The sequence below is a fragment of the Falco biarmicus genome, chromosome 14, assembly GCF_023638135.1.
Source record: "Falco biarmicus isolate bFalBia1 chromosome 14, bFalBia1.pri, whole genome shotgun sequence".
NCBI classification, from domain to species: Eukaryota; Metazoa; Chordata; class Aves; order Falconiformes; family Falconidae; genus Falco; species Falco biarmicus.
Genome location: NC_079301.1, coordinates 10,456,495 through 10,469,824, shown reverse-complemented (window position 1 = coordinate 10,469,824; position 13,330 = coordinate 10,456,495). Strand labels below are relative to the sequence as shown.

At 43.5% G+C, this 13,330-nt stretch overlaps 1 protein-coding gene across 1 annotated transcript in view; it reads left to right on the top strand.

The window, feature by feature from the left end:
- Positions 1-13,330, top strand: part of HTR2C (5-hydroxytryptamine receptor 2C) — a 95,589-nt gene that overhangs the window by 76,538 nt on the left and 5,721 nt on the right. Inside the window, exon 4 of the mRNA XM_056359792.1 lies at positions 1,576-1,776. Coding sequence (XP_056215767.1) covers positions 1,576-1,776 — 201 coding nt within the window. The remainder of the gene's footprint in view (positions 1-1,575; positions 1,777-13,330) is intronic.

The window sequence follows — 13,330 nt, the reverse complement described above, 5'->3', positions numbered from 1 at the left end:
AATTAACCAAGTTTGATTCATTTGTACAGCAGAGGTGCCTTTTAAAGATGCTCTAGCCACAAAGTGCTTTACTTGGTTCCCTTTGGTTAAATACTTGCTGCTTTGGATTTCAGTCCACTTACGGTCCATCTAGAAGGGGTGGCGGAACTTGCTGAAATAAATGGCTTACCTCCTCAGAGCTGAGGTCTTGTTGTGTGGGTTTCTGGAGTTACTTAGCACTTCTGTGGTTTTCCTGCTGGTAAAATGAGCTGATGTGTCCATCCGTTCTGCCGTGCTCTTTGTGAAGCGTTCCTGAGCTTCTCTGGGACAATTCGTAATAATTTACTTTGGTTCAGTTCATCTTGGGTTTCTGCATGTAAGGTATCCTGGGTATCTCTTGGCTGGGTAATTTGTTTCAAAATATGCTTTCTGAGACTAACGTTTCTTCCTTTCCATTCGAGATCAGTAGAATGGAGCTACAGCGTTCTTAATATAACGTTGATTCTGCAGAGTGATGTTTCTGATCCTTGGGGTAAACGTCAAGATTGCTTTAGATATCCATGTTCTGAATGAAGACACAAGAATATCTCATTATTCAACTATTATGAATTCTTTCATGTCTTTAGGCTGCTATAGATACTGCAGATTTGTTTTGATAAGTGTGCTAGAAGCCCAGAGCTTGGCAGGACGTGTTATTGATCTCACACAATCCATTCTGGGCATTAACATGGGAGTATCATTCACAAATCAATTTTCTCTGAGCTTTAATTTAAATACCAGTGCCCCTTGAGGATTTTTCTGGGTCACTTTTATTCTTAAGCTGTACTTCAGCACTGAGTAAACTGATGAATAAATGCAGGCACCCAAATTAGCGGTGTGCCAGCTGCTGTCAAATGTAGCCATCTAGTCTGTTCGGCTTGCTGGCACACTTGTTTCGGTAAAGAATGATACTCAGCCCTATCTACCTTCACAACAGTTTTAAAATTTCAGCAGCTCAATCCCAGCTGCTCTGTCAGGAAGGGAGTATTCCTCTGTTACTGAGGCGCACTGCCTGGGGAGAATATTTAAGGTGAAGTGTCATTTAGCTGGTTGTTAGACTCTGTAGAAAAACTGTCTGCTGCCTTTCCCCTCAGCAGGCAGAAACTGAGAGGTACATATCAAGTGAGCTTTAGAAAGGGCCCGAGTGACGTTAAAGCCACGTAGGGCTATGCACTCCATGAAAAGAATGTGATGAGGCAATTATGAATGAATGTAATGTTAGATTGTGTAACGATGTGGGGGAAAGGTTAAGAGAGAGGAGCAGAGCTAGAATGGTCACTTGGAGAAGCTGCCAAATTAATGTTCCTTTGCCTTTAGCTACTGGTCATGAAAAACAGATGTGTGGGAACTGGTAGAGGTTTATGGAGTGTCTGGAGCTGGGGACTGCCTGGAGAGAGGCCCCACAAGAGGTTTCTTTGTCCATTCCTCGTGCATGTGTCCTTTACTGGTATCGCAGAGTTAAAAATCCCAACGGTTTCTCAGAAATGATGGCCTAGCTTCCCAAATTACTTCCTTTTCTTTTTTTCTCCTTTCATTTCTTTTCTCTCTATGTTTCAGATTATGCTTGGCCTTTGCCTAAACAGTTGTGCCCTATATGGATTTCCCTAGATGTGCTCTTTTCAACTGCATCTATTATGCATCTCTGTGCCATCTCTCTTGATCGGTATGTAGCAATACGCAATCCCATTGAGCACAGCCGCTTCAATTCCCGCACCAAGGCTATTATGAAAATTGCTGCAGTTTGGACCATATCCATAGGTAAGCAATGCGGCTCATGATCTTAACTGTGTCTTAATGAATAATAGTGTTACTCCAATTTTCATTTAGGATTTTTAAGAGGATACTCAAATTAATTTACCTGTCCTGCATGCCTTGAATATGATAAATGATTACTGGGAAATAGAAGTCTTTCATTGCAGTTGGTCAGTGACCAAAATAAGTAGTCATTTTTCAGAATACCACCACTTTCGATGCTGAAGCATTGCTGCTGTGTACGTATCAATATGCCGATAACGATGGTGACACAGACAAATGGTGCTATCAAACTGCTGTGTAAACAAAGCAGAAAATAGCACCAGCAAAGACTCTGGAAGGAAAACCCAGCCAGTACAAATGACATGTCTACACTGCAGCTGCTGCAGTTAAACTCACATTCTGGTAGCGGTTTAAGTGAAGCAGTGGAGAACTGAAGGCAGGCTGACAGCGAGGTATTCACTGCTCTTGGGCAGGCTTTATAGCCTGTATTATATTCTGCCACAGCTGGGTTGCTGCTAGTCCTGAGCTAGCAAGTTTGAAGTTATAGTACATGAGGAGTAGACATAAAAGAAGACACTCTTGTATCATGTTGATAAAAAGCCATAAATAAAGCAACATAAAATGAGGAAGAAAAGGCAAAATGATAGCAAGATGACTCTGTAATGTGAGGAATTACGTGTATAAAAACATTTCTTGGGGCATCCTTTCAATGTGCTTTATGAAAGAGACATTTGAGGCAGGGTCAGAAGAATTGTATGACCACTTTCCTCTGCTATATTGCCTTTTTTCCTCAAAATGCAGTCCTACAAAGATTTGACATTTAACTTTCATTTATAAAGTGGTTGTCACTTTCAGTGCTGTGCTGCAAGGAAAAACATGTTTCAGGTGCTTGAATTTCTCTTGGGTTTTGCCTGCTTTAGAGGTGGAATATGATACTGGGGTTGCAGCCAGGGCCACTTTTTAAGAAGCTTGTCATGGAAAAAGGCTTTGGAAAAAAGCAAGAACATAGAGGAAATATACCTTCACTCCTCTTGAATTTAACAATACCTGTTAGAAAAAATCTTCATGTGCCACAGGACTGCTACAGTTCCTCTAGGTTATACAAACTACAAAGAAATTGTATTTGGTTTAATTTAAGTTTTAAGATTTTTTTTTAAAAAATATTATTTTAAACTGTCTGTGCTGCCTGTTTGGCGTAGGAAAGAAAGCAGCTGAATGCAGTGCATAAGCAGTCACGTGCATACAACTTCACGTGCAGGAGACTTGGGCTTGCTTTGCATGGGCAGCGCAGAGTCAGCGCAGAACCTGTGCCCTGTGTTGCACTGTAATGCAGAGGGAGCAGCAGGTGCCCCCCGCTAGCAGAGAGACATCAATCTGTCAGTGGCATTAAGCAGCACATTGCAAAACCTGGACAATAAGACTGTTCTGCTTCCATTTCTGCAGCTAACTTGCAGATTTTTGCCTGTGCTGCCTTACATGTTGCAGCATATCTTTACACATCCCATACAATTTTGGCTAGTGCTGAGGGTGGCTGCCTGCACAAGCACCTTGAGTGCTAAATTCTGATTTGCACTGTGGGTACAAGTTATAAAGTAAGGCAAAGACCACTTCGTGCATGGTTCGCCAAGTAAGCAGACTGGTAAGCAAATCTAGGGCTTGACCAAACAGATGTAAAGACAGCCATAGACCTGCCTCTTCCCAGAGTTACTGGGTGAGGAATAGGCCCAGGACGATGGAAAATAGGAGCATTGTGGGCTCTACTGTCCCCCAGGGGCAAAAGTACCTGAACCAGGATAGGCAAGGTGACTTGCTGCTGCTGTAGAGTGCAAAGACTTCGTCTCCTGCTCAGCTTTCTTGGGTGATGTTTAACAAGTCTGCATTTATAATAGGATGTGAAACAGATGAAATAACAAACACTAAAAGAAATAGCTTGGAAAGGAAATGGAATGGCACATTTCTTTAGGAGGCACATGGCTCGTCAGCCCTCAATAAGGCAACGGATGCTGCACTTATTTCCCAGCATCCCAAAGTCTTTAGGAAGAACTGTGAGCAGTGGCTCTTGTCTGCAGTGCACAGTGCTCTGGGGGACTGCTCTTGGGTAGCGCTTCCCTCCCCAGGCTGGGAAGGGAGAGGCGTTACAGCTGTACCTGCATGCCCTCCTTTGCTGGCAGCGTAGCTTTGTTTATGTTTTTTTCATTCTCTTTGATGCAGGTACAGCTGGCCCAGGGGAGACTTTCCTTGCGTCCTTTTTTTTTTTTGAAGATACAGGCAGAATCGTTACTCCCCTGAAAGTCTGTTCAGGGCACTGAAATGCTGTTGGATTTCCACCCTCCCAGTGCATGTGATAGGTCTTACCCATTTATGTGGGCTTTCTCCAGAAGTTTGCATTAAACGGAGAAAGAAAAATACTCTTGGTATATATCTAGTTTATTCGAGCATAACTGTTTTTACTTTACAAATGAATTTAGAAATGCGACAGACACAGGAATAAACTGAACACGGAATGAAAGAAAAGAACTCACCCGAAGTGTATTGTTGCTGTCTTCCAGCTCTTACCTATTTGTCACTTGGAAAGGCCTGATGAAATCCCATGCAATTTTCAAGAGGATAAAATAGGTTAAATACATTCATCCTCTCTTCATTATGAAGTATCACAAAAGAATTTGTGCTTTTCTGTACGTGATTAAGTATCAAATTCAAAGCAGCACTTAAGCGCAGGCTGGACAGTTTGCATTCCCCAAATCCTGCTTCGGTTGGACTGAAGAAACTTTCAAATGCATCCCATGTAAAGAATCTTGAATTCAGTTCCTGAACCAGAATTTAAAATAGGAAGTAAAAAGCATGTAATTTATCTTAATTTAGTAGCTTTTGCATTCCATTTTCCTGAAATGTTAATGCCGACAGCAAAATATAATAGAAGTTCTTTGCTCATTGAGCTATGAATTTGGCAGGTTGCACAAGCCTAAACCTATGATTAGGTTTCTAAGCAGGGGAACATAACAGAGTCCTCCTGTCTGTTGACAATTGCTTTATAAATGGGTCTTTTTCCAAAGTCCTCGTTGTTCCAGATTAAAGTACATCACAGCCAGTTGTCCTGTGCTTTAGGAAATGTAACCTGAGCAAGACTTTCCGTGTTCGGTTAGAGAAAAAGTGGATGCTGTGAAGTGCTGGGCTTGTAAAAATGAGTTTTGTGATAGATAGCACTGTGCTGAGGCTGGAAATAGAAATGTAGGCAACAGAAATATCCACATAATTGAAAATAAATTATAGATAGAAGTTTGCTGGCAGAATCTTGATGTTGTTTCAATACTTCGGATTTTGTAGTTTCAATCTCATCAGGCTCCCTGTGTCCTGCTCTGAGGAAGGTGGCCTTGGGCCACCCTGGCCAAGAGAGGAGATCCCCACGCAGCTCTCGGCAGGGGTGATGAAGAGCTAGTTAAACTCTAAATGGACACAATATAATACAGGAGAAAGTGTTAACGGCATAATATTGATATAAAAGAAATACCACTTTGGAAGTGTGAATGAAAGAACTTCAGTGACGTGGAAGGGTGCACACGCGTTGCTTCTGATATGAAAATAAGCAAAACACTTTAATTCTGAAGCTCCTTGTGGCCCAGCTGTGTGCTTGCTAACACAGAAGGGGGTTTCCTCTGTTTCCCAGAAAGGTCAAGGTTTGGTCATTTACTAGAGAGCACCAAAATTACACATGCTACCAGTTTCCCAGCTCACAGTTTTACAACCTTAGTAGCAGTGTAAATTCAATTTACTTGATAAGTGATGGAGATAAGGGCATCCTTTAAATTCTGCTCTTTGTATGAGTGTCATAAGCAGATCCCACATCTTCTGTTTGTTTGTTTGAAAACAAAATAATTAACGAAAAAAGGAAATGCACTGCTGAATTATGGTAATACCATGACACGTGCTGTGTTAAAATTGGACTTTTTTCTTTTCATTCTCTCTCCGACTCACTAATGATATTATAATTTTGATTTCAGGTAGATATCTGAGGGTTGTGTATATAACAAACCTTTCAACTTTAAAAAGGAAATTTTGATCCCCATTTAACTTTCATACTATTTCATTGTTTTACTGAGGAGATCTGTTTATAGACTTATGAAAGGCGTGTGCTGTAAGGATCAGTAAATGCTCATCTCGGATGAAGTGATGTTATGTCTGACAGCTTTTTGCTTCTGCCCTGAGTGTTCCTCTCTCACACAGGCTGAGCAGCCCTGTGCATTCAAGCTGCCCTAAGGTGTCCTTAGAGAGACTCCAGGTATCAGTTAAGCCTTCCCCTCCCTCCCTGGGGATAATCCCAGTGGGAAATGATACTCAGTTTGAGGAACATGCTTGGAGTGGCACCGCTGATACTAAAAGGAACTGTAGTGTTCTTACAGGCTAAAAGCAGGTTGTACATGGAGGTAAAGGGAGACTGGAGTAGTTCATGTAGCCTCTCTTAGGTCATGGTTTTAAAGCATGTTTAGGTCTTAGGTCATGGTTTTAAAGCATGTTTAGGGGTTTTGTTTGCATTTCTGCCCATAGGTGTGTCTCTGGGATCAGGGACTTTCTCAGCAAGGCGTTTGTTTTTTCCCATGGCACGCTTGCTGATGAGACAGGATTGCTCCTGAGCACCCTCTGTTCAGTGCTGGGCAGTAGTTGCTCCTGAGAGACTGTACTTTGGGATAGGACCACACATGAATTTCTTTGCAGGCTTCAGGCCCTGGTTAGCAAACAAGCTTTTGGACAGTTTTCATGGGGAAAAAAAATGGCAAATCCACTGCTAATGGAGAAGATAGCAAATGGAAGGTCAAAATGTGTTACCAGGGTTTTGTTCAAACTTTTCCCATCAAGCAGGCTGCTTCCGTGTGTGGCTCGTCACTTGGAGACGAGGAAGACAACTGTCACTAGCAAAGGTTAGACAGGCACCTTCACCTCCTGGAAAAGTGTACAAATTCCTGGCTACAAGCACCACTTTGGCAGAAGGACAGTAATACTATTGCTGAGAAAGTGGTTGCATGTTAGTAAAGCGTAAGAAAGGGTGGCGTTAGCTTCTCTCCACAATTTGGGAGAAAATTGTACTTAATGTATTTTTGCCTTTTTGTGTTTGACATTAAATGTCTGACTGTGTACGTGTGACTAAAATTCTTCCCTCGTGAGCACGGGGGTCATACTTCATGATTTCTGCAGGCGGAGGTGCGGCGGCGGTGGTGATCCTGGTAGTTTTTGTTAGCTCAGGTGAGTGCAGGTGTGGCATCAGCATTGGGAGCCAGGCTGCTGCTTGCTTCTGGTGGAGCAGTAGAGCAGGTTTGTGCTCATGAAACTTTTTCCAGCCTATCATCTGGTCATAGGTAAGGCAGAAACCTTTTCTTTATGCCCTAGAGCATTACACTAAGGCTTCATCTGGCTCTTTTCCCATTTGTTTGAATCGACTACAAGGTTATTTTCTTTGAAGACATTCTTTTGCCTGTGTTTGTACCGTAATTCCCAAGAAGGACACTGATCTCCCTAGCACATCAGCAAAAGTTATCAGGGTGAGGAGGAAGATCATAGCAGTTGGTAACAAGCTGAGTTCCTAGCAAGAGAACTACCTTGGGATTTCAGGCAAGGGTGCTGGATTGGTTTGATTTTGTCACCAGACGTCAGTGCAACGCTTTGCCTGGGATAGCAGCGGATGGTGGTAGTCTGTGAAGTGTTTTGCACAGAAGATGGATTGACCATCCCACCACATCCATTCCCAGGGGCAAGGGGGATGCCAGAGTCCCCTGTTTGAGGAGGTTACTGCTACTGAGTGTCAGTTCAGGCATCACTGATTTCTTGGGGAAGCCCAGCCCCAGCAGTGGGTATGCTGTGAGCAGGAGCCCTGTCCCTCTGTGTTCAAATGAACCATTGGAAACATGTGGCTGAGCAAACTAAGAGAAGTAATTTAGCACAATAGAAGGGCAGGTGGGAAAATAATTTATTTCTTCTGTCTTTAGCTGGCGTTCGCTGGTTTTCCATCTAGACTAAGGTTGTTCAGTGCTATTGCAAGTTTTAAGTAAAGGTCAGCACCTTGTTCAGGCACAGATGAATTACATTCATCTGTTTGCAGTTGTGCTCGTTGCAGGCAGGGAGGTCCTTCAAAGTTCAGCCCCCTTTTATGTTTGACTTTAAACCAAGACAAAGCTGGTACTGTTATTTTATTAGAACAGTTAGATAAAACTAGACCTAATCCAGCCCTGAAGGTGCATTGTTGCTGCATTAGCACATGAAATGCACTGCAATTAATCTGCTGACATATGGGTAATACACTGAATTTTTGTGGTTTTGTACACTTCAGAAGCCCGTGTTCTTCTATTTGTCTCTGAAGAGCTTTGCTTCCTGAAACTGGTGCCTTTTCTTTCACAGTGCAAATCAGGAGGCTGCTGTCTGTTGGGGTTTACTTCTCGTTATCTGTAAGTTATTATTAGAGAAATGTGCAGGCACTCTGTTAGATGCTTCTGTTAAGAGACCAAACAGATTTGGTTTAGTTTCTTTTTCCTTTTCTGAGAGGGTTAGGGGAGTCAGTTCCTATTTCCTCTAACACATTCTAATAATAATGCATAGTTACAGCAGCTGCTAACATCCAGGTGAATGTCTCTTAAAGCTGATCCACATTTATTTTTTTATAATAATAAATATTAGGTTAAAGATACAGATTTAAGCACACAGTGTTTAGCAGTGGGTTTGGTTTTGCAGTGTAGACTGCTTTTGTGACAGCCATAGGCTCGTTTGGCACACAGCTCTTTCTGCTTTTCTTTTTTTTAAACTGTGTGTAGATGCTGGGGGGATGGTAGTGAGATCCAAAGCCCACCTGCATCAGCAGAGCCCTTGCCATGGACCACAGCAGACTTTGAATCCACTGCTGACACCAGGGGAGGTGCCCCCCGGCATTGCCAAGCTCATGTACCTGCTGCAGAATGGGACCGCTCCTGTGTTCAGCCCTGAGAATCCCACACATGGAAAGACAGAGTAGACCCAGATGCAGGCCTCTGTTTTCTTTAGCGAGGCTGCTGTCCCTGGAGGAAATGAAATATCTTCTTGTATAAGAATGTTGTGAGAAAGAATGGAAATTACATCCTTCTTAGTGGAAATAACCACCAAGGACTCCATCTTTCCAGTAATCTCTATCTGTCTCGTGGGCTTTGACAGAAGAAAACAAGGTATTAAACACAAAAACATCATTGTTTTTCATTTAAGCCTGAATTCAGTGAATGGCAAATTGGACTTTTTAGCTGACTTTTTCTCTGGAGCAAGCTAGTGAATGTTTTACAAAGCCATATTTGTAGTCATTTGGGGTTTGTTTTATTAATTGAGAATCTGTGAAGAGCATCTGTTACACTGCGTCCACAGCATCATCTCAGCCCCATTTGGTGAACCGTTCTGCTCACTTAAGGACATCTTTAAAGCTGACAAGAAGCAGTTAGTACAACCACTATAATTGAATTTGTAATCGGGAGGATCTCTCTCTGTCGTGCTTCCCGCTGCTCTGTCAGACAGAAGTTAAAGGAGAGGAGAAGAGAAAAAAAATCACATTCACCTTCTCCCTCCTGAGCTGCTATGGTGAAGAGGGATGTCCTGACCAAGCTGCTGCCTGGAGAAGGGTGCACAGAGCTCTCAGTGCTGAGTCTAGCAGGGACCTGGTTCATGGCGTGGTGGCTGGTTGTCTCTTCTTACTGGGGCAAAACCAGTTGCCCTAGGCACTGCTCAAACATCAAATAGGAGGACCGAGTTTGCTCTGAAAAGCAAAGTGTGATATGCAGTAAGCTTGCAAAACTTTCACCTTGCAAGTTTTTGGAACAGCGCTGCCTCCCTTTGGGAATTTCTGCCTCCTTAGTTAGAAAGGGTTATTTGACACAGCTGGAAAATGCCTCTGAGCCTGGAGACCATCTCAGTAAATCAGTCTGACATTTGTTGATGAAAAGTGTCAGCTCGGGTGCAAGGCAAAAGCTCACAAAACTGTACTCAGTGCTGGTAAGACCGTGCCTTGACACTGTGTTCAGTTTTGGACCCCTCACTAGAAGAAAGATATTGAGGTGCTGCAGCGTGTCCAAAACCAGAGCAACAAAGCAGGGGAAGGGTCTGGAGCACAAGTGTTATGAGGGGCAGCTGAGGGAACTCTGGGGGTGTTTAGCCTGGAGAGGAGGGGGCTCAGGGAAAACACTATTGCTCTCTATAGCTCCCTGGCAGGGAGGTGAGGTGGGGGCTGGTCTCTTCTCCCAGATAACAAGAAATAGGATGCGAGCCAAACAGCCTCAAGTTGCACCAGGGAGGTTTACACTGGATATTAGGACAACTTTCTTCACTGAAAGGGTTGTCAAGCACAGAAACAAGCCGCCCAGGGAGGTGGTTGAGTCACCATCCCTGGAGATATTTAAAAGACATGTAGATGTGGTGCTTAGGAACATGATTTTGTGGTGGACTTGGCAGCGTTAGATTAACAGTTGGTCTCAATGATCTTAAGGGTCTTTTCCAACCTAAATGATTCTGTGGTTCTATGAGAAACTCAGCACTGGGGCTCAGAGAGCTGAACAGCAGCAAGGCTGGACAGCAGAAGGCTTTGGAACCTCTTGCCTGATTTAGCATTCATCGTCCTTGTGCCGGTATAGTGAGTTTGGATTTCTCTGGACTTAGTTCTTAAATTACAAACAGTTACAACCACAGCATTAGTACTGTGGGTTGCTTGAGTCAAGTGGGGTTGAACGCAGATAAGGCAGGCATTCACCGTGACCGTGTTCAGTGTTCAGGCACTGTGGCAATGCTTAGTGATAAGCACAGCAGATAGTGATCAGGGTAACCTATTGAAATCAGGGCCAGGCTGTGAGCTGTGTCTGCAAGCGGATATTTCTGCATCTGGGATTGTTGCAGCAGCAATTTTGCAATAATCCCCCATGAAGGGAGCTCTTCTGTGGTGTCTGAGACCTTCCACCCTGCACTTCTCATACTGGGGTGGTGCAGAGTTAGTCCCTGTTGCCCAGGTTGTGTAACAGATTTAGTTCCCTTTAGGGCTGGATGGTGAGGTGGATCAGTGATAAACATCGTATTAAAGAATGAGTTACAAAAGAGAAGCGTGAGGCAGAAGAAAGCATTTGAGACGAGGGTGACGCTGCTCATTCAGCAGTGCTGTAGGCTAGCTGGCAGCTAAATGAATGTGTTGGCAGCTCCTCCAAGGGCATCTTTCTTCCAATTGCTGTTAATGATGAGATTTTCCTGGACTGGAGGAAAGAGCAAATAAAGACCTGGTGCTCTCTCTCTTCTGTGCTTTCTCAGTTTGAAATCCCACTCTATTATGAGAGAGGTGAGGGACACTTCCAGTACAGCAGCTACCTCCTCGTTCCCTGTCATCATTGCTGAGCTATCTCATGCTCATGCAGAGTTTTGGGCTGCCATCAGTATTTCTGTATTCATCATATCCCAGAACTGGGTTATTCTTCACAAATGTACTTTATGTGTGTGACCATGAAGATATCCTGAAACCTCACCTCATTTCCCTCGGCTAAAGCAATAGCACTAAATTCAATGATGACTACTTCATGAATGAATCTTTATTAATTTTGGAGTTTTATTTCAAAGTGTATGTGTTATAGAGGGCTCTAAAGCTTAAAATTATCCACGCAAATAATCCCAGTGTAATGCCATTGATCTAGTTCAGATCTCTTCTTTGTATAAAGACTGCTCTGTCCGCTTCTCACCACTTCCCAAATGTCTGTGGTTTGGTGGAGCCAAGGCATTAGAAAGGCGTCTTTAATGATGAAGAGTCAATGGCTTGGTGGGATGAAGGTTATTGCAGTTACAGGGACCTGGCACGGGCAAGGTAGCAGGGGCTAACATATCAGAAAGGGGGCAACTGCCTTGCCCAGGGGCAAGCTGATAACCCTTAGTGTGTAGAGCGAAGAAAGACTGAACTGGAACTATCACTGGGGCTAAGGAAACTCATGCTATAATCACAGAAGGCATTTATAATCATTACATTTCAGAAAGAATTCCTTTACTAGATTACTGGCAAATGGTAATTTTATGATAATGATGAATTGCAGATGTATTCTCCAGAATCCTGGAAAACACTTAGCTGGAGTGGGAAAAATGCCCTGGTTAATCTCTTTAGCGTGTTACTCTTTCTGTTTAGAAATTCAGAGTCCCACAGGATTAGTTCTAGGACCTGTGCTGATCACAGCAACGCCAAAAAAACCATCCAGACATAACAGTGGCCTCCACCGCGTTTTATTCTGGGTTGAAGGAGCTAGGGCAGGGTATGGCCAGCCTCACAGACGTGTCTGCAGAGCGAGTGCTCACCCACAGCTGGGCAGCCAGAGGGTGGCAAGGGGAGAGCAAAACGTGTTGCTGCTCTCTAACTGCTGGGGTGTGCAGTTCTTTCCCTTTCTTCAAAAGGACAGAAAGGAATTTGAAAAGAAACTGAGGAAGATAATCAAAGGCATAAAATGAGTTTGGCATGAGGAGAGAGAGTAAATAGAGTAACATTCTTCAGTTCCAAAAGAGATGTCAGACAGTAGGGATGATAGAGGTCTGTAATACCACTGAGAAAGTGGAAAAGGTGACCAGAGAGTGATTATTCACTGTTCCTCACAGCAGAGGAACTGAGGGGAGTCAAAGAAAATTATCAGGCAGCAAATTTAAAATGAGCAAGTACTTTGTTCACATGACAAGCAGATAGGGTGTGGAACTGAATGCTGCTAAGTATTGTGGAGTTAGTTATAAATGAGATTAAGAATTCATGGAAGATAGGTCTCTCAAAGGTTATTTTAAAAACGATGTGTGGATGCAACTTCTTGCTGTGGAATTTTTTAAGCTATAATGCTGGCAATTGACCCATTTTGTACCATGGACTTGAACTTCTGGTACCTGCCAAAGACATGAGACAGGGCTAGATGAACCCATAATGGTCTGACCAGATCTGACCCACCATGTCTTTTCCATGTTCTCGTGTACACCTAAGTTACGGTATTCCAAAATATGTTGTTACTTTTGCTGGGTTTGGTTGTGTCTAGACAGATTTCTCTGGAAGGTTTTGGGTCTTTCCTGATGTGGGACTGAGTTCCACAGATCAAGGAACGAAGTTTGGATCTCAGTACAGATGAAAAATATTCAAGTGAGGTCCATCACTTCGGCATGAGTCCTGTATTCCCTCTTTTTTCTGTCCCCACACTGAATTGCTGATGATTTCCACAAGGTAGAATCGAGCAGGTACACAGATATATATATTCCTTAGAGGAAAACAGTGTTGGAGGCCATTAAGTAAACACAGCTGAATTAGAGCTGTTCAAAATGCTTTCGCTCCTTCACTCCCTCACTCTGAGAGGGAAACGCCAGCAGCTAGCCATGGGTGCAGGCTACTCAGTGCAGTCCTGGACAGTTGTGCTCCAGGCTTGACATGCTGTCTGCTCTGCCCACGTGCCAAACAGCACAGACACATAGCCGTCTGCTGAGACCCTCCATGTGCAGGACTCCTGCTTCTGCTTCAGAAAGACCTGATGTCCCGAAATCCTGGACAACCAAACTATGCTGGGTAGTGCTGAAGAGTCAA